This window comes from Malaclemys terrapin, chromosome 2, assembly GCF_027887155.1.
Source record: "Malaclemys terrapin pileata isolate rMalTer1 chromosome 2, rMalTer1.hap1, whole genome shotgun sequence".
Taxonomy (NCBI): Eukaryota; Metazoa; Chordata; order Testudines; family Emydidae; genus Malaclemys; species Malaclemys terrapin.
In genome coordinates, this window is record NC_071506.1 from 6530293 (window position 1) to 6552548 (window position 22256).

General features: G+C 47.7%; 1 protein-coding gene across 3 annotated transcripts in view; it reads right to left on the reverse strand.

Annotated features, from left to right (window-relative positions):
- The window catches only part of ADGRB1 (adhesion G protein-coupled receptor B1), a 271570-nt gene that overhangs the window by 79878 nt on the left and 169436 nt on the right, over nt 1–22256 (reverse strand). For all 3 annotated transcript variants that reach the window (XM_054018655.1, XM_054018657.1, XM_054018656.1), the window contains one exon: nt 21297–21438. In XM_054018655.1, coding sequence (XP_053874630.1) covers nt 21297–21438 — 142 coding nt within the window. The remainder of the gene's footprint in view (nt 1–21296; nt 21439–22256) is intronic.

A 22256-nucleotide genomic window follows, 5' to 3' on the forward strand; every position in this document is an offset into this window, starting at 1 on the left:
CACCAGCCTTTAGCATAGCTGGAGAAGACATGACTGGGGATGGGAGAGAGGAATATCTTTCCCTTGATGTGTGAACCCACTGCTCCTGTCAGCCATGTGCTCTTGAAGTGTCAAGTGCTCCACAGTGGCTTCTCCTAATCTGGTTCTCCAGATCATGGATGGCAAAACTTCCCCTTCTCCAGACTACACTGTGTATTTCTCTGTTGCATGTTCTTTATCCACCATGCCCCATGCTATCCATGTCAATGCTCCCTGCTTGGAATGAATACAGAACAGCTAGCAGAAATCCACAATGCTGATGACAGAGGAGAATGATCCCTTGTGATTGAACTGACTGAGGCAGCTTGTGGGGGTGTGAGGCCAGGGACAAGGACGTTATTAGGTTTTCCGGTATCCATGTTTATTGCTACAGCTGCTGAAACGAGATGGTTTCTGACATAAACATCCCCCAGCACTGGGCTCTGCGTGGATATGGGACAGGAACAGGCAGCCCTCGCGGACAAGTAGTCCGCATGCGGTTAACTCCGCAATACACTCTGCTAACTAGAGACAAGCAAACCAGATTGGACCAAATGAGAACTGAGCTGAACCTTTGCCCAGAGGTGAACGGCACCTGCTCTGAACCTTCCTTGCAGTTTGAAAAAGCTGAGTGATGGTTTTTTGCTTGTTTCATTTGGTTGCTGTGGGCCAAGAGCACATTTTGGCTCTCATGAGAGGCATTAATGAAGAGCAAGACCCTTCTTAAAGTGTTTATAAACTGAACCCCACCTGGACATACTAGAGACCCCAGGGGAAATCTTGCAGGATTTCCAGCCCAAAGAGTTTGGGATAAACTTTTAGAGAAGCGTCCAAACCTTTGGATGCTCAACCTACATGAGATTCTGGATCTGGGGTCTGATTCAAAGGCCACTGCAGTCAATGGGAGCCTTTCCATTAACTTCAACAGGCTTCAGATATGGCCCTTTGAGAAATTCACCAATCACTATACACTGCAGTTTGTTTTAACAGCTGTTTCTTTCATAATTTAGATCTCTCCAGCACCTAGCCCCAGCTCTAGACACTTCTCACTCATCAAAAACACATAATGATACTCTCACAAGTATCAAAATCAGCAATGCTATATCTCCGTGTCCCAACTCATAGACTCATAGACTCATAGACTTTAAGGTCAGAAGGGACCATTATGATCATCTGGTCTGACCCCCTGCATGCTGCAGGCCGCAAGACCCTTCCCTGGACTCTGCCGTTGAAGTCCCCAATCCTGTGTTTTAGTGACTTCAATCGGCAGAGACCCTCCTGCTAGTGATCCCTGCCCCATGCTGCGGAGGAAGGCGAAAAACCTCCAGAGGCTCAGCCAATCTACCCTGGAGGAAAATTCCTTCCCGACCCCAAATATGGCGATCAGTAAGACCCCGAGCATATAGGCAAGAGTCTCTAGCCTGACCCTTGTTAGCCATTATGCTATTCATGTACCAAACAACTAAACAAGTACCCAATTGCCAGTAATCACATTGCAGTGAAAAGAAACCTCCTAAAAAACCTAAACATCAAACCCATCCTATGGTTCCAACCAACGTGACGTCTACATCAACCACCAGCTAGAACACCCTTCTTCCTGAAATGCCTGTAAGAAAAGACAGGATTTGCCACATGCTCTAAGGTTAATAAATCAATCTCTGGCTGACCACCATGTGGGGTAGTGAATTCCAGAGTCTAAGGGCCTCATGAAGAATGTCCTGCTTCCAGCTCCTTATTATTATTAATCGTTTGTTACTACCACAGCACCGAGAAGCCCCAACCAGGGACCAAGGCCTCATTGTGCTAGGCACTGTACAAACACAGAACAAGAACAGCAATAACAAAGATAATCTCTGACAATCTAAAGCTACATCTACATTCATAGCAACGTGCAGAGTACGGGCACCATACATGTAGCTACGCGCCGCAGTGAAAGGCAATCTGCACCTCGCTTGTCACTGCAGTGTGTATCTCCATGCACAGAGAAAGGCTCTGGCACTGGGGATGCAGCAGGAAAAGACTGGTAGGGGGGAGACAGCAGGGAAAGAATCTGGCCCAGTGTCCTTCCCCATTGCCGAAGCCTTCCTCTGCAGTGGGGAAAGGCTCCAGTAGCAGCCAGACAATGGGATGCAACTGCTAAAACTAGCAGTGTAGAAGTGGCACTGCTTGGGCATCTAGCAAGCCATGTATGGTATAAACCCTGGGGGCTTAGGCGTGGAAATAACTCTATTCTACTTTATTCGCCTAAGCCATGCTGAGTGTCTACACCGCTACTGATACCTGTGCGAGCTGGGCATGCAGTGTCCGCACTCTACACGCAGCTGTAAATGTAGATGTGCCCTGAGTATAAGGCAAGAGACCGCAGAAAGATAGAGATGGGGCAGTACAACCAATGAGATAATATGGGTCAGCATGATAGGCAGCGGTTTCAGCACACCAGCAGCCTGACTGTGCCTCACGGCACAGGAGAGTTTTGAGGAGGACAATGAGGTGGCTTTGCAGATGTCTACAGGGAGCTCCTCCCAAGCATGAGGGGCAGCCTGGGAGACAGCACGAAGGTGCTTGTTTGAAAACATAAGTGGGAGATGGCCTGGAAAGTGAAACCAAGCTCCAGCTCTTTTCAGTGTAGTCCAGGAATCTCCTAACTCAAGTACCACCATCACTCACAACTGTGGCAGAATGGTATCTGCTCCAGGGCTTCGCCGTTTCTATTTAGAAATGACTTGAGTGATGGGGCTCCCACTGCTCCTCCTTGGGAGACCCAGCTGCAGTCTGACAGATCTCACCATCGGGAAATATTTATTGGCCTTCAACCTTGCTTTTGCTCAGTTTCATCCCATTATTTCTGCTGCCGTTAGGGACTGATCCAAAGCCCACTGAAATGAGGATGAATCTTCCCATTAACTTCAACGGGGATTTAGCGCAAACCATTGCACTCCCTGGGGCCATCCTGGATAATTCCGCTCCCTCCCTGGTGTTTACACCCTTCAGTGCCGAAGCTTTGTATACCACTCCCTACAAAAAGAAATCTGGGAAGGGCACTTCTTTTGATAACAATGTGAAGCCTTCTTTCCAGAGAGGAAGGGTGGTCCAGTGGTTAGGCCATTGCCTTGTGCCTCACGAAAGCAGCGTTCAATTCACTGGTCTGCCACAGACTTTCTGTGTGTCCTTGGGCAAGTAACTTGGTCTCCCTGTGCCTCACTTCCTCATCTGTAAAACAGGGACAATAGCCCTGCCCTGGAACGCTGTGAGGATAAGCACATGAAAGAGTGTGAGGAGGTAACAAGCACCATATTATTACCTTAGATAAATGTCCTCCTGGACTGCTTTCTTACTGCCCCTGCAACATTCTCTGTCACAGCGGCCCCCGCTGGCTGCTACACAAACAGAGTAATGATGGCCAGGGATTCGCAGCAAGTGCCACATGATATTTAACCAGTCTCATTTAAGTGAATCTTCATATGGCCAGGAGAAAAGACAAGTCTAGGAAGTTGTACTAAAAACAACCCTCCCCCGCACACCCCCCAGAATGTGCCTCAGAGCTGGCAGTGAACTAATGCAATGTTTGTGTTTTACATTAAATGAGGGAGAGTGTTTGCTTATGATCCTGGATTCCTCGGTCAGAGAACCAGACCGAAGGTAATTCACACATGTTCAAGCCTTTGTAAACCGGGACATTCCCTCAAGGTGAACTCATACTTGACTTACTGGCCCTTGTGGGGAAGTGACAGCTTGGCAGGTTGGCCTGCATCCTTACATGGCTTAGAGGGAATTAGGTCTAAGAGCTGAATCTGTGTCCTGATTTCCATCAGCCAGTCCCAGTTTTGACATGTCTCTTCCATGTCCGTAAAACTTGGGCTTGCAGTACGACAAAATTGTACAGTTCAGTGAGGACAGGAGCCTCAAACCAAAGAAACCCCTTCCTAGGGGTACGTCTACACTGAAGCTGAATGAGTGATTTCTAGCTCGGGATGATGTACAGGTGTACACGCACTAGCTTTGATCTAACTACCGTGCCACAAATAGGCACATCCTCAGGTGGTGAGCCTGAGATGCCACACCTGCCGTCGCAGCTACACTGATATTTTTAGAGCATTATTTCAATCAAAACCAGCACACGTTCATCTACCCCAGCTGAAAATTACACCTCCCAGCTGTATCCCTAATGTCCTCCCTTGCCAAAACAAAACTCTGCCAAAACTTCATTCCAACACTACCAAATCTCCGCGTATAAACGACAAAACCTTACCCCCGAAGTTGACAAATCCCCCATCCACATGACAAAACTCTTCCAATTTCACGTCCTAAAACCTTCGGCCACCCATCCACATTTTCATACTGCGTCTGTCCCTGTGGAATGAGTTCCATAAACCGAGGGGTCTGTCGTAGCAGTAAATGAATTATTTAATTTATTTTATCCAAAGGATCCCAAAGCACTTTACAGCTATTGTACCCAACCACAGCACCACAGAAAAGCAGCCACCACCAGGGTGGAAGGGAATAGGATGAGGAGAATTTTGGCCAAGGACACTGTGGTGAACATCTACTACTACAAAAAGTTCCAGGGCTTGGCTTGTTTCCACACCCTGCCAACAGCACCCTTCCCCTCATTTAAAAAAACAAAACAAAAACTTTTTATTCAGGCAAAGTTAAAATAGAAGGTTACTTACTACATCGTACATTGCTTATTACTTATTCAGGATCAGGTTAATAATCAAAGAACCTGGCTAAAAATTTTGGCTTAATGACAGCGGGCGCCCTCCTTCTCTGAGTATGCTAAAAAGGGTGAGCACATTTCTAAACACCTATCCTCTTTTTGGTGTTTCTCTTATGTACGTACTTGGAGTCAAAGTTTTTCCATTAGTAGGACAGTCCTTATTTTCCTATACCACAATTCAATAGGAGAAGTCCTACACTTTTTCAATACCGTGCAATACAAAATCTTGCTGATAACAATAAAAAAGAAAGTGAAGAAGTGGGTTTTTTACCCACAAAAGCTTATGCCCAAATAAATCTGTTAGTCTTTAAGGAGCCACCGGGCTCCTCGTTGTTTTTTTGTGGATACAGACTAACACGGCTACCCCTCTGATAATAAAAAAAAAAGAAAGTAATTTGTCATTCTGTTTAAAACATAGCTATTTTACTGAAGCATTATATAACCAGGCAAAAGCTCTTTAGGATGCCAGTATTTTGTAATAAGATGAAACCCTTTAATAATTTACTCCCCAAACTGTCTACTTCCTGGACACACCACACATGCAAGTATGTTCCCCTTTCCCTGCAACCACTCCAATGAAGTGCCTCCTACTAGCAAAAATATGATGGTTTTTAACTGGAGTCAAATGCCATCTAGATAATAATTAATAAAAAATTATTTATTAGCTATACAAATTGAAGATGTAGATCTCCCACATAAAGACCCACTCATCCAGATGAATTTCTTCATACAAATCTCTCTTCTATCTTTTCATCTGGGTTGTTTTCCTAGCAACATTTTTTTCAATCAAAATTGTATGCATCTTAGAAATTAAACCTTTTTATTCCAGCTTGCCCCTGGGTCAACTCCTCAAACATGGTTAAAGATCTAGATAGAGCCATCTTGAATTCGGATTTCACAATAAAATGTTTGATACTTAAATACTGAAATTACAGGATCTTTACGTTATTTACATTATTACAAAGGTTTTGGTATGATTTCAAATCAGGACCCAAGAACAGCTGTCGAAGTTGAGTAATCTCAGTTCTTGTCCACAAGGAATAGTCACTTTGATATTTCCTAGGGATACATTCCTGATTATTAATGAAAGTCGCTAAAGGAGAGGATCTCGGTGACAGGAATGTAAAAAAATTGGCTAACGCTGTGAAGGTGGTCTGGATGAATGGGTGATTCATTTTTATTTTTTGTGACCTAAATTTCTTTCTAACCCACCTATTACTATAAATAGCTATACTTGGGCTCCAGTCTTGTTTGAGGTTTACCCAGTGTTTGCATGGTCTTTTGTTAACCCATTTGATCAGTGACCTGGAAAAAAACCATAAATCATCACTCATAAAGTTTGCAGATGACACAAAAATTGGGGGAGTGGTAGAAATGAAAAGGACAGATCACTGATTCAGAGCGATTTCGATTGCTTGGTAAACTGATGCAAGGAAATAATATGTGTTTTAATACAGCTAACTGTAAACGTATACATCTAGGGACAAAGAAGGTAGGCTATAAATGGGGGACTCAATTCTAGGAAGCAGTGACTCTGAAAAAGACTTGCGGGTCATGATAGATAAAACATGAACTTCCAGTGTGACACTGTGACCAAAAGGGCTAATGTGATCCCGGTATGCATAAACGGGGCTTTTGAGTAGGAGTAAAGAGGTTATTTTAATAGGCAGCAGGTTTAAAACAAACAAAAGGAAGTATTTCTTCACACAATGTTCAGTCAACCTGTGGGACTCTTTGCCAGAGGATGTCGTGAAGGCCAAGACTATAACAAGGTTCAAAAAAGCACTAGGTAAGTTCATGGAGGATAGGTCCATAAATAGCTATTAGCCAGGATGGGCAGGGATGCAAAACCATACTCTGAAGTATCCCTAGTTTGTAGAAGCTGGGAATGGATGACATAGGATGGATCACTTGATGATTACCTGTTTTGTTCATTCTCTCTGATGCACCAGGCATTGGCCACTGTCAGAAGACAGGATGCTGGGCTAGATGGACCATTGGTCTGACCCAGTATGGCCGTTCTTATGTTCTCTGTATTTGGCACTGGTACAAACACTGCTGGAATACTATGTCCAGCTCTGGTGCCCACAACTCAAGAAAGATGTTGATAAACTGGAGAGAGTTCAGAGAAGAGCCATGAGAATGATTAAAGGAGTAGAAAACCCACCTTATTTATCTTAAGAAAGAGAAAGTTAAGAGGTGACTCAATTACTGTCCATAAATACCTATATGGGGAGCAGATATTTGATAATGAGCTCTTCACTCTAGCAGAGAAAGGTCTAGCACAATCCAATGGCTGGAAGTTGAAGCTAGACAATTTCAGACTGGAAATAAGGTGTAAAATTTTAACTCTGAGAATAATTAACCATTGCAACAACTTACCAAGGTTGGTGGTAGATTCTCCATCACTGACAAATTTTAAATCAAGATTGGCTGTTTTTCGAAAAGACCTGCTCTAGGAATTGTTCTGGGGGAGTTCTATGGCCTGTGTTATGCAGCAGGTCAGAGCAGATGATCACAATGGTCCCTTCTGGCCTTGGGATCTATGAATCTATCACATCTTTTACTTGTGATGTGTAATAATAATAAGCCAAATTAGGGAAAGCTATTCCACTTCAAAACAAATTACGATAAATCTGAAATTTTAGAAATTGATATTCCCCAAAGGGTCAAAATATATAACATTTAAATGAGTAACGGAATATTTCAAATATTAAGGAATACATATTATGGAGAAATATAAAAAATCTTTTAAAGGCAAATTTACCTTCCACTGTGGAATAAAATCATAAAAGAGGATGGGAACAAATATGAAGGTAGGGTATCCTTGGTCAGGACCTCATCTGCGAGGGCTGAGCTGAAAGACCCCAGCTGAGGAAATTGCATACAACTCATTCTCTCTCCCTAGGGAGGAGCAAAGGTTTACCCAACCCTGAAGAGATTTAACCCGGTGCTGTTTGCAGAATGTTTGCAGAATTCGGGAAGATGGTTCGGAATGAAGGGCCTGATCCTGGAAGTCCCACTGACTTCAATGGTAATATTAGGGCCCAGATCCTGAAAGGAATCTATGCACCTAACTCCCAGCGAAATCTATCAGTACTTTCAAGGATCTGGGCCCAAGTGAGGTCCCTAGGAACGGGAAGTCTCACAAGGTTAGTCCCAGTCAGCTCAGGATTCTGTTTTGTTTCTTTGTTTACGAGGTTGATTTTTTTTCCCTTTCCCTTTTTCTCTTTAGCAAGAGAGGCAGCCTTTGTTTTATTCCCTCTGACTAATTAAAGCCCCTGACAGACAGCGACCAGCTGCTGTAGGATCTCAGCCTCGCCAGGAAAATTTCCTCGGAGGAGGGGGAAAAAAGGGTTGGATTATTAAAAAAATAAAGAAGTAACGACAAGAAGGTGCTCCATCATAATAAATCAAAGAGACAGGTTAGCCCGCACCGGTGGAGATGCTCATCTGGAGACTTATAAGGCAAGCACTACAACTGGGAAGTAAAGGAGCCACTTTCAGATGTGCAGTCCAGGGACACTGGGTCTCCATCACTTTAAAAGCCGCCAGGGTCTGGAGGAGATCCTCTAGAACTGCAGACATTCTGTCCCATCCCCACCCACCCTGCTGGGTGCCATGTGGAAGCCCCATTTGGCGCCCTGAAATCCATAACAGACAATGCCCCAGTGATCATAGGAGAGGGGACACTCTTGCCGTAGCAAAAGGGAACAATAGGTCAGTCTCAACTCCAATTCCCGCAATTCTGTCACAGAGCAAGGACGAGGAATGGAAGGATTTGCAATCAGCGACATCAACTAGGGTGGAATAATGATTGCTCCTGCCTGAGGCTGTTTGCTCTCCCTGCTACCTAATCTGTCTGCCAGGCAGGGGAGACGGATGCTCTTCCTTTTCTCTTAGACATCTTTTTTCCTTCTTTGCTTTCTGCCTCTCCTGATTACCATCCCGTTTTCTCTTTTCCTTCTTCCTCTCCCTAGCCACTCTCTTCAGTTTCTTTCTTTCCTCCCCAATTTGGCCCCTTTTGCCGACTGTTTCACAGCCCTCTTTCCAGATCCTGTTTTTTTTCTTTCTGACCTCAGTTCTCCTCTCTTATTTTCCTCTCTTCAGCCCTCCTCTCCGTTCACTTTCTCGCTCCACCTTTCCTTCCTTCCTTCTCTTCTTTGCCAGTAACTCTGTGAAATGTGACTCTGTTAAAGCAGCAGCATTATCCTTGCTCCACTTCCCTGCTCGTGCCCCTGCATCAAACTAGCTCCATTTAGAACTAAGTCAAAGGATGATATTTCTCAATGCTACACATGTTGTTCTTTCTGCCTCTCACATCCTCAGTGGTGATCAGGGCTGAGCAAACCCTGTATTTGACATAATCACCCTAATAATGTAACTCAGGCATTTGACTGTTTCTTCTGTTCCCAAATTATTTGCAAACACACTTTTGATTTTTTTTTTTAAATATGTTTGTAATTCAAAATGGTCTCATGGCTATTTTATGGGTCTGATCCAATACTCATTTGAAAGCAATAAGAATCTTTCCATTAACCTGCATAACCTTCTGATCAAGCCTCAGGTGAATATATTTCACCCCAGGGATTGTTCATCAACCATTTGCTACTATGCCTTCAACTGGTCAGCATTCATGGCTTGCGCGTGATCGCCTGAGTCACATGGTATTGTTTCTGTTCCCTGGGTGGACAATTGAAACTTTACAAAGAGGAGGGACACCAAAGAGTTTTTAAGATGGCCACAAATATGTTTCCAGTGCACACCTTTGCACCAACGTATCTTTGCACCAGTTCTCAGAAGAGCGAACATTTTCATGAACAAAACAACCAACCAACCAACCAGACAAAATGTGAACAAATGTTTGCAGAAAATGATCAAAATGAGTAGAATGCCAATGAACTGAATGTGCTGTTTCCATCCGGCTGACTATCCTCAAATAGATTTTGGCAGCATTCACTCAGGTCTACCAGTATAAAGATCCTGAATCTAATTCTCATTTATGCTAAGGCCTCTTCATGCCATCCTGACAGTGTAAAGGGGACATAAAAATGGGTGTCGATATAATTTCCTCTCATTTTAAGTCTCCTTTTATTAATTATTATTATTTTGTGCATTGCAGTAGTTCCCAGCAGTCCCAGCCGTGGACCAAGACCACACTGCGCTAGGTGCTGTACAAACACAGAATAGCTGGTCTCAATGAACTTATGGCCCGAGTTATGCTGCTGGAACGATTTACACTCACTTTAAGGCCCCTTTGTACTTCCAGAGCAGAGCACAGACACCCTGTGACAGCGCCTTAGCCAGCAATTCTGCTGCAGCTCCAAGGGCTCTGCAGAGCTAATGGGAGATGAACACTGAAGCTTGCCAGCAGAGTGAGCAGATGGGTCTCGCCCGCGCCCAGGGAGCAGCGCGGTTGGATAAGCAGGCGCTGTTCTTCCCCAGTCACTTTTCTGAGCATCATAGAATCATAGACTCATAGAATATCAGGGTTGGAAGGGACCTCAAGAGGTCATCTAGTCCAACCCCCTGCTCAAAGCAGGACCAATTCCCAACTAAATCATCCCAGCCAGGGCTTTGTCAAGCCGGGCCTTAAACCTCCAAAGAAGGAGACTCCACCACCTCCCTAGGTAACGCATTCCAGTGCTTCACCGCCCTCCTAGTGAAATACTGTTTCCTAATATCCAACCTAGACCTCCCCCACTGCAACTTGAGACCATTGCTCGCAACTTGAGACCATTGCTCAATGTAATTCGCACTGATGCCCAGTCGTCCTGTCACAATTCGTTGCGCCAGTAGCGAGGGCCAATGGGAAGGCTCGGCTTTCACCTCTTGGAAGAGTAACTCCTGGCATGTACTAATATTGTGGACCTGATGCTGCCCAACATACACTGCTACCTGCTCTGCTGCCGGAGAGAAAGCCAGGCACACGCTGACACACACACTAGATCGGAGGGGAGGGGGGAAGAGCAGGACCAGGGCAAGGGGCGGGTCCCCCGTCACTGAAGTCAGCAGGAGTTTCGCCACTGACTTCAGTGAGAGCAGGTAGAGCCTACTTAAGGGCCAGCATTGCCAGGGGAGCCATAGGCCGCGGGGGGACGGGGGGGAAGTGTGAACTCTGCAGTTTTCAAGGCAGCACCCCCTCACGGGGAAGGGTTTGGGCCCCATAGTGGGCCCAGGGACCCCAAACTGCCCCTATTATACAATGCCAGTATAGACAGTTTCTTCTCTTTAGCTCTTTCTCCCCTACTCCCCCTCATGTTGCTCCAGCCAAATAATTGTAAGAGGGGAAAGGACCAGGGGCTTCCAAGAGGCACCTGCTAAGCCTTCTAAATAAAGTGTGTAATGCTCATTCAGTGGAGAGCAATGAGCTACCCCTGTGGAGCAGGGAGGATCCCAGGGAGGGACTGTCACTCAGTGTGGTCTCTCTCTGTTACAGTGCCTCCCGTATCAATTCCTGGGCTTAATTAGCACCGCTCTGTTCAGGGCGGGGGCCAAACCCACACTCGACTCCTACGCTTCTGGCCATAATAGCACTTCCCGTTCTTTGTGATGTGCTTTGGGATCTCCGCATGAGAAGCGGTAAGTTAAGTTTTTCATTTCTTCCCCACCTCTCTCTCGTCTCCCTTCATCAGACCTGGGCCTTCCTCAGCTCCATTCCTATCCTTTCAGCCAGACAGATTCAAAGAACCACTACATCCTTTTGTTTCCTTCACGTGGAAACAAGCATCTTATTTAAAAACTGATAGAGAGCTTATTGGAAACGTATTCTTGGAATTTAGGGCCCCTTTTATACAATTTGGCCAGTCTAACAGGCAATTCCACACAATTATAGCAAGTAAAAATCACCCAGAGAGACATCTTAATGTGCTACTATTTATTAACAATTGCTAATTCTTCACTCTGTATCGAGCTCGCTCCCCAGATACCACATGGCAATTTGTGTTTAGTAAACAGCTCTGATAGTGCTCTCAATGCTGACGAGTGATCACACGGTGGATTATTAATAAGCAGCGTCAAGAGAGCTTCCTTCAGTCTAGTAGAGAACCACAGAAATTAAGGGAAGAAAAGACTGATTCACTCACCTAGTCTCTCTCCCTAGCCAAGGCAAGATGTTGTCGTACAGTATATTCTCCAGAGCTTAGTTGACTTCACTCACAAATTACCAAACGGATGAGGCTTCCACTACTTCCCTTTGAAGATTATTCTACATTCTTAAGGCCTGAACTTGCTCCTCCCAGCCCCTGACTTGGAAAGGAGCAGGATTGGACCTATACAGACTCTTAGGACTGTTTTCTCACTATCCAGCTAAATGGCTTAGAGCTTAGAACAGTGGTTCTCAACCTGGGGGTCGGGACCCCTCAGGGGTCATGAGGTTATTACATGGGGAGTCACGAGCTGTTAGCCTCCACTCCAAACCCCGCTTCGTCTCCAGCAATTATAATAGTGCTAAATATAAAAAGAGTGTTTTTAATGTATAAGGGGGGTCGCACTCAAAGGCTTGCTGTCTGAAAGAGGTCACCAGTACAAAAGTTTGAGAACCACTAGGTTAAGATAAGCGATTGTTGGTAAGGAATCCTGGGGTCTATACCCGGCTGCTCTTCCACTGACCTGCTTGGCTAGGTCATTTAAGCCAAACTTTTCAATGGCCCAACTTCAGGCAATTAAATCTGAAAATGTTGGACTTCACCCCTGAGCCACACCGAGCGTGAGACTGACACCCGTGGATGCCTGCTCCTGACTTCCCGCGGAGGCCGTGACTGCTTGTATTTCAAGAGGTGACAGCAGTGGCTACTCTGCCTCGCATATAACCGGCCGCCGAGTCGTCTCCCCCACCAACTGCTGCTCTGATATCATGCTGCCACACGCCACACCTTGCATGAGAACAGCACGAGGGAAGGCCTACTTCTGCTGTTGGAAAAATCACGGGACTGGGCTAATCTCGCAATTTCCGAGCAGTCTCTGAAACCGCGATTTTTCACAGGACCCTACTTAGGACAGAGAGCTACTATTATCTGCTCCACCCTTGCACAACATTAAAGTATGGACAGCACTTAGGTGGCCTGGAGGAGAGGTGAGGGGCCCAGCTGTCTTTTGAATCTCGGCACCTTGCCTGAGACAGAAGAGTAGCTCTCTGCCAGCCCTTCCCTTCCAACATAGTCTACATTCCAAAGGGGAAGGAGGGAGTAATTCTGAAGCCTCAGCTACTCCCTCAGAGGAAAGCTGATAATGATCAAGACAATCCATCAGTGCAGCCTCCAGTCCCTTCCATGACTGCCGAGTCCAGGTAGGGACTTAGGGAGACCCTGTGTGGTGATGGTAGGAAGCATCTGTTCTGAGAGAGGAGGAGAGGGACACAGGACCTATCTGAGACCAGCAGCCTCAATAAAGGATCCCATTTCTATTCATTACAGCCCAGCCATGTCTCCTCTCTGCACTGTCCCGCTAATGATCAAGAAAAATCAAATCAAAAGTAAATCCTTCCGATCCTGTGCTTATATTAGCCCCCACAGGCCTGACCTTGCACCCTCAACTCCCATCAACTTCACGGCAGGAGCACCCAGTACCTGACCGGATTGCGCCCTGCTGGAAGCAGTCATGCAACCGCCATCACCAGTTACAAAATGAGGCCGTGGCAGACTGGGAAAGGGAAAGGAAATCCAGATTGTGTTTATCCTGATCTGAGCGGCGTCCTGGGTGGACGCCAGCCGACAGCACTCCACCAAATAATTCCAAAACAACTCGCTGTTTGTTTTTCTCTTTAAATGTCGCATTGGCGAAAGACACCAGATTGACAGCCCTTGGGAGGGGAGGCCTCTCCCCACAGAATGGGCCGGACAAGCTTCCCCCCACTCACCCCACTGGGAGCGAGCCCTGACCTCACCGAGGGACCAGCCTTTGGGGAGCTCAGCATCCTTGACTCATTCAAGCCTTGGCTTCCTCTAGGAGGATGCCAGCCAGGGGCCAATGTGGCAGTAGTTTTAGGACATTGAACCATTTCTGTTGACACCACCTAATTCCAGACCTTGGGCCTGCTCAGTGCGTAGATGAGCAAGGTGGGGAGGGTTCCTTGTGCCTTGGGAGAGGACAATTCCGAGTTCATACAAAGCACCAACCCTGTTCCCTTTATTCACTTGAACACAGGTGGCACAAGCCACACTGGAAATGACACTAAACCTAACCCGGTAGGACCTTCACTGGCAACACCTCCATGGCACCATCAGTGGCCCTTCAACAAAGGGTGCTAATTAGTGCCAGTCACTACGATGATTCTTCTCTACTAGGAACCAGGCAGATACCAGGAATTTCAGTGAAGAGCTGTGGCTGGTAATGGCTTTTGGTGATTTCTGACCTGAACTGGATTTGAACTGGTGACTTAGAACAACTCCGTATCCCATCACCAGTCCTATAAGACATCACCTCCCCCATTGGCTGATACTCGCCCTGCAATCTTCAGCCACAGAACAGATCTGATCTGCTGAGCCTCACAGGTGTTTTGTACCATTATGATGACAGTGACATCTTCATCTAGTAGCCCTCTGAGGTGCCCATATGATCAAACCTGTCTTCGTCCTCTCAGTCAGTACGATACACAGACATTTGCCAGCACGGCGCATTAGCAGGGAGTCACGTTGCTAAACCACTCCCTTTCCCCAGGGAACATTTACCTCCACATACCACTCAAACAACAAGGCCCTGGTCTGGATTCTCATCCACTAACGCAGAGGTAACCACCACCACAGTTAATGATGTAAAGGGAGTGTACGTCAGATCAGAATCAGCCTCAATAGTTTACAGATTCATCGATTCCAAGGTCACAAGGGACCACTGTGATCATCTAACTTGACCTCGTGTATAACACAGGCCACAAAAACTTCCCTGAAACAACTGCTGTTTGAACTAGAGCAGCTATTGTTGGGAAAAAACATCCAATCTTGATTTAGAAATTGCTAGGGATGGAGAATCCACCATGAGCCTTGGTAAGTTGTTTCAATGGTTAATTACCTCACTGTAAAAAAATGTCTCTTTATATCCAGTGTGAAGTAATCTAGCTTCATCTTCCAGTCATTGGATCTTTAATATTTCTTCTCTTTAAGGTCTTCCGTTTATGGCCTGTTACACTAGCAGCGCTGACACTGCTCACTTACTTAGCACAGCAGGGAGAGTAATCTCTAATAAATACTGTGCAGCCTCTTTTTGCTTTTTATTAACTTATTCGTCATTTGCCAGTTTGTTCCCGGTTCACAGACTGGCCGCATGTAGCTAACCATGAGTATTCAACACACATTAAAAATGTTAACCCTGTCGGCTACTTTTGATTGGGCAGGTAACACACGTGATATCATTTCTGCTCCCTGATTGGATGAGCATAACTCTTAGCATCAGTTTGCGGGCTCAAATGTGCATGTTTGAAATCTGCTTTCCGTTTGCTTTCTATTCATATTTCCCAGTTCTGCTCAAAGTTTGCCATGTCTGCCAATAAACTCATCCACCAGGCTATTCATGGAAAGCAAAAGTATTAAAGGGCACAAGCACGGCTGAAGCTGATTCATTTTGTTTTAAGTGAGCAGATATTTGAGGGGGGGAAATGATTTATTCTCCTGGCCAAAATGCTGCTAATTCAGGGCCAACCCATACCATTACAGGGGGGAAAAGAGGATCAGGCAAGAAGACTCAGAAAGCTTAGTTGAGTGTCCTGACATAAGCTCTTCCTGGAACTCAGATACCACAGAGATGGGTGCTGTATTAGATAGATAGATAGATAGATAGATAGATAGATAGATAGATAGATAGATAGATGCTGTAAATGGATGGATGGATGGATGGATGGATGGATGGATGGATGGATGGATGGATGGATGGATAGGTAGATGCTGTAAATAGATGGATAGGTAGGAAGGTTTGATTGACTAGTTTCTGTGCCATGGCCTCCTAGCACAAAGATCCCAGAGAAAAGCAAATTTCAATCCCACAGGGCCTACGCCTCCTTCACTGCTCTGTATAACCCACTGTAACACGGCTATCTTCAGAGCCAGGCTGCTAGCGGCCATGCCCGTGCCATACCCGCTTCCTTCCCAGGCAGCCATAGGAGCGAATGTTGCTCTAGCAGCACTAACTTCCATGGCCAGCTAAGGTGGAAATGCCAGCACCAATCTCCCCCACGCTCATATAACCCCCGAGCCCACAGGGTACCAACTGCCCAGTGATCACGCAGAGGGGCTTCAAAAGGCTCCCGGGGAGGGCTGGAGTACCTCAGAGTGACGCTGCTCACCCCCCCCCCCTGCAGCTTTCAGTGCATTTCTGCCCCCCTTCCCGGGAACAGAGCCACATCTTCTACCCATCTCTGATGGTTGCTTTCCAGGTGGGAATTAACGGGCATGGTGGGGGAGGGTGGTGTCCTTGTCAGAATCCCCCCCTCTCAGTAAACAAGGCTCCCATGTGGTGACCTATGACTGGGCACAGGGCAGCTGCTCCATTTGCTAGCTGAGCGTCCCTTCCGGGTGATAAGCCCGCCCCCCCATTCAAACTCGAATGGAGTGTGATCCCTCCCTAACACCCGGAGATATAGCAACCCACCTTAATCACACCAGAAACACTGCCTGAAACAGGTGATAGACAACCGGCCCGTCCAACCCTGGGTGTGAGTGGGCATCAGGCCGCTGGCTCATCCCCGCTTACACCGGAGAGTGAATTTGGCTCAGTATTGCTCATGCTGAAGCGATGAATCCCACAAAGCTCCCTTCCGTCAGATGAAGAGTGACGGGGTGACACAGCATCTGCCGGCAGAGGAGTCACTGACAGCACTGTGAGGAACTCACAGGGGATGGCTTGGCAGTAGGGCAGGGGAGATGCTGTGTGGTAGTTCACATTCCCTCCCCCTCACCCCCGAGTTTTACACTGTGAGTTTAGGATTTAACTGAAACCATAATGCCAAAACAGAAGCTCAGCAAAACTTAGCCAGGTTTTGAGTCAAAGCCAGGAACAACTACCAAGCCGTCCACCAGACCACAAACAAGAACCCCTAGCTTTTATAGTGTTTTTCTTCGTAGATCTCAAAGTAAACTGAGGCACAGAGAGGGGAAATGACTTGCCCCAGGTCAGTAGCAGAGCAAGGAACAGAACCAGGTCTCTTGTATCCCTGTCTAATGTGCTAACCACTAGGATACACTGCCCCAGTTATGGAGCTGGGATGACTGTTTATTACACTGTTCATAACCAGTTCACTGCTACATTGTGTTCCCTTTGTCCGCTTGCTGTATTCACCTGTTGTCTCTCATCATAAACTTAGATTGTAAGTACTCTGTGTCAGGGGCTATTCTTTAGTTAAATGCGTGCATAGCACCTATCACAATAGGGTGCCAAGCCCTGATTGCTGCCTCTGGGCACAACAACAACAACATCCATCCCTGGCACCTGGAATTCAGTCTAGGTTCTCTCCAAACTCCGCTCAGGCTTATCCGACTTTCTCCCCAAACGCAACCCAGCTTCTCTGCAAATTCAGGCCAGGCTCATGTCAAACTCAGACCAGGGTCATCCCGGATTCACCCTCAATTGTACCCAAATTCAACCCAGTGTCACAGAACAACTCACAAGCTTCCAAAAGTCTGCCAAGACCCAAGTCTGTATTTAATCCCACATCTCAGGTTTGCGCAGCTCCAGTCCCTATGCTCTCAGAGACCCAGGCCTTCAGCTGCTGTATATCTATCGGCATAGCTCCATCACTTACTCCTCTTTGCAGTGCTTTAGGGATACCAGTGGCCTATAAAGCTCTGTTGAAAACCAGAATCAATCCAGTTTCTATTCCAAAAGTAGCTAAGAGAAAGTTGGCCATTAAAAAAGATAAACACATTTCAGATTGCCTGCTTCCAGGTAAATAAGAGAGCTTCTGAAACAACAGGCAAGCACATTCCACGAAGGCTGAGACCACAAAATAACCCTATGCTCCTTCCAGCCAAGTCCTCAAAGTACTGAGAGGACCACGCAGAAGGGCTAATCATGCGGACGACCTTCATCTAAACAGCTACAAAATTAACATGTAATAGAGAAATAAGCCCAAGAAGCTTCCTCTTATCACTTAGATTAGATCTGGGGATCCAATACAGAAAGACCCCATAGTATTAGAATTCAGTCCCCTATTAATGGGACGGAAGGGAAATACAATGTTGATCCATTAAGATGCCCCCTCGCTGCTGCTACCTAGATTCTGTCCCCCTCCTCCCCAACTGTAGGAGTGGTGAAACATACCCAGGCTCCACCCCTACCACATGCTGGCTAGTATGGCCACGCCAGAGGAAGTACTCTGTGCCAGGAACAGACGTGGTGCAGGGTACATGCCCCGCCAAGCAGGAGGAAACCACAGACAGACTCAGGGTGCTTACCAGCCACAAATGAATGCAGATCATTTTGCAGAGGGGGGAATGAGGCAGAGAGCAGTCAAAGAGGGTTACCCCAAATGGGATTAGGCCAGCTCAGTAAGGCTGGCCCCAGGACGAGCTGGGTTTTGCACATTTCTGAAAGACAAGCATCTCCAACTCCATAGCATCACCTAGCACCATCTCTGGGCTTTGCTTCAGTGACACTGGAGAGAACAGTCCATCACCTGTTCCTTTAGGTCGCCCATGCAAGCACTACAACAGGGTCTCCCCTATATAGTGAGCACGTCTGAGAGGCAGCCCAGTGTGGCGTGGCCATAGACACAGACATAACGCTAACTCTGAGTGATGGGGAGAGCATGGTGGTTACTTTGGGCCTAAAGGTCCTTGCCTGGAGGTCCAGCAGAGATGAAACATACCGAGTGAAGACAATGCAAATACACACATGCCTTGGGTCTGATCTCCACCATTTTAACTAAATTCTGGAGCCTTTTATTTTATTTACAATGAATTTTGCCATGTGGTATTACACCACTGTGGGTTCCGCTCTGGTGGCTACAGTTTTAAGTTTAACAGTCACCTTTGCTACAAGCTTCAGATTTAGAGTCTAGTGTGGCTGGAGTTATACCGGCATAAAGGTGTTTATACCAGTGCAGCACAGTTTTCACTATAAACACCCTGAAACCAGTAGAACTGCCTCCACGTTCAGGGGCTGCATCAGTTTTTCTACCAATTTAGTTAAATCAGAACAAGACACGATCTTAGTCTTGCTAATAGTCACCTCCCTTTTACTCAGGCTCACTACTCCTTTCCCACGCCATCTTCGAGAGGAAATCTGCAGTGGGACTTCATCACCAGCCCATGCCTCAGTATCAGTGGGGGCTAGGGGCTGCCACTCAGAGAGTCTCCATACTGGGCCCTGGTGCATCCCCGCGTCCTGCCCCGCAGCGGGGCTTGGGCATGGGTCATGGCAGGAGTAAAGTGAGGGAGGGTACATACACCAACCACCATTGTGGGCATCACTAAGGTTTGAACCCGGGCCTTCCCAAGCTGGGAGCCTGAACCTCTGCTGCTCGAGCTAAAAGACTTGTATCCTCTGCAGATCAGGCCCAGGGAGGAAGGTGGCATAACACACACTGAACAGCATTCCACTGAGTGGCAGGCGATGGGCACCGGCTGGCACAGCTGAGCTCAGCCTGGCGCACAAGCCAAGCATCCCCAGGGAAGTTGGGAACGACTCCTATAAAACATTGGCCTAGCAGGTCGCCTTCACACAGCCACTGTCTCACACCGATCAAGTCTACATGGCTGGGAGCAAGGCAGTCACAGCCCATGCAGCAAAGGGTGGGGAGCTAGGGTGGCTTGTGCCAATGTTACCATTTCCTTCTGGCCATTCACAGGCCTTGCCAGGATATCTAATTACCCCCACCCTCAAGTTGGAGCTACAATCCCTTTAAATCGCTGCTTTCTGGGAAGAGCAAAAGGGACGTCAGGGACTACTCTACGAGTCAGTCACCGCCCTGGTGAATCCGTTTCAAAGTGGGTTAGCAGCTGGACCTGCCTGGGCCTAAGCAAACACAGCCAACACTGTGTCTTTAAAGCCACTTCAGTGCAGATGTTGTTTCCATGGTAACTAGTGGACCAAATATATTAGTGTTTCTAATAATAAACCAAACCTTCAACTTGGAAAATGTGCTTCCCCCACCCCTTCTTCCTTTACCCTCCTTTTCCCTAAATTAAACCGGCATTTACTGAGCAAGGTGTAATTAGTAAATGATTGGAAGGGCCTAGTAACTCCTTGTGCCCGAGCAGATGGAAGTGTCACATGAGGCACGGTGTTCATTTGTGAATCGATGTGCGCCAGGGATCTGTGCAGAAATGGCTGAAATATTTTTTTTTAAATCAACCCCAACTAAAGACATTGGGATGACTCTATGAACCCCTGGGAGCAACGCCCCAGCACTGACTTTGCATGCGCTCCGCATTCCCAGAGACCAGGCATGACTCCACTCTGGAGCTGGGATCGGCTCTAGGAATCCTTTACTTTTTCAAACACTCTCCTTGAGACCCGTTTGCTTCCCTTAAAATAAAGAAGCAGAAACTTCACACACACGCACACATACACACACACACACACACACACCCCTCCAGCCCCCACCCCTACTCCCCACCCCCTTCAAACAACAACCGAGTCAGCAAAGCAGTACAAACCCTTTCAGGGTCTACCAATCAGGGATGATCGGCAACCAGAGATCGCACCAAGGTTGAAAGGGGAAAAGGAAGGGGTGGAGAACGTGCAAAGATTAAGTGCGGGCACTGACAACAGTGCAGATGCCAGCCTGTGCGAGTCCCCTCCCTGGTTCCACCAACATTCATATTCAAATCCACAGTGCAGGAAGAGAGCGGGGCGGGGGTGTGGGGGAGGCCCCTGAAACCGACAATACAATCACTGCAGCAGCCACAGCAACCCAAATGTATTCCACCGTGCAGGCTCCAGCTCACGCTGCAATTGAGGAAGAGGGAGTAGGGTGACCCGATAGCAAGTATGAAAAATCGGGACGGGGGTGGAGGGTAATAGGTGCCTCCATGAGACAATGCCCTGAATATCAGGACTGTCCCTATAAAATCGGGACATCTGGTCACCCTAAGGGGGAGGGAGGGTGGCAGGAGGGCAATTTGGGGAGACAAGGGGAGGGATCTGCTCTCTGTCTCCCAAGGGCTCGCTGCCCCCGAACATCCTGACTTAAGGAATCGGTGGCACTTCAATGCAGCAGGCTTCCTCGGTCGGGTTTGTTTTTAGGTCACAGCCTGTCAGCGGCACATCTGAGCCGCTTTGCCGTGTTCTCGTCTTTCTATATTGCAATGTCTACACGCACACATGTTCGAAAGCTCATCTCTCTCGCCAACAGAAGTTGGTCCAATAAAAGATATTACCTCCCCCACCTTGTCTCTCTCTCCACACACACACACCCACACACACACACACATACACACACACACACACCCCTCCAGCAGCATCCTGGTCCCTCCGCCTCCCAGCACCCAGGCTGGTATTGGCGATTGATTGTCATTTAAATGTCACACTCTGGACGCTGTGCCATTCTGGGCTGGGATTTTTTTCCCCCCTCTCCTTTCTTTCTTGGCATTCTTTCATTCTTTCTTCATTGTATGTTATTGGCAGGACTTACCATGTCTGAGCTGAGCTGGGCTAAGATGGCGAAGGTAGAGAGTCTCTCACAGAGGCATTTAGTTCGGAAGGAATCGACTGGGACTGTTCGGCAGCCGCGCCAGGACCAGGCACCAAGCTGGGAGGAGGAGGAGGAGGAGGATCTGTTAAGGGAGGGGGTGGCAAAGTGCAGAGAGGCGAGAGAGACAGCAGAGAGAGAGAGAGAGGGAGAGAGAGGGAGAGACAGAGTGAGAGGAGGCAGCAAAAAGAAAAACCATCACCAACAAAATGAAAAAGATACAGCCAGAGCACTGACCCCCTCCTCCTCCCCACATGCTGGGAGCATCACCACCCCCCACAAGCTGGACTCCCATCCCGGCACAGAGCTGCCCTCCCCATCCCAGCACACAGGGCTCCCCTCCCCCAGCAATACCCACACCCCAGCACACAGCTCCCCTCCCCTAGCAATACTCCATCCCAGCACACAGCTCCCCTCCCCCAGCATCACCCTCATCCCAGGACACAGCTCCCCTCCCCCCAGCATCTCCCCCATCCCAGGACACAGCTCCCCTCCCCCAGCATCACCCCATCCCAGCACACAGCTCCCCTCCCCTAGCAATACTCCATCCCAGCACACAGCTCCCCTCCCCCAGCATCACCCTCATCCCAGGACACAGCTCCCCTCCCCCAGCATCACCCCCATCCCAGCACACAGCTCCCCTCCCCCCAGCATCTCCCCCATCCCAGCACACAGCTCCCCTCCCCCAGCAACACCCCATCCCAGCACACAGCTCCTCTCCCACAGCATCACCCCCATCCCAGGGCACAGCTCCCCTCCCCCAGCATCACCCACACCCCAGGACACAGCTCCCCTCCCCCAGCATCACCCACACCCCAGGACACAGCTCCCCTCCCCCAGCATCACCCCCATCCCAGGGCACAGCTCCCCTCCCCCAGCATCACCCCATCCCAGGACACATCT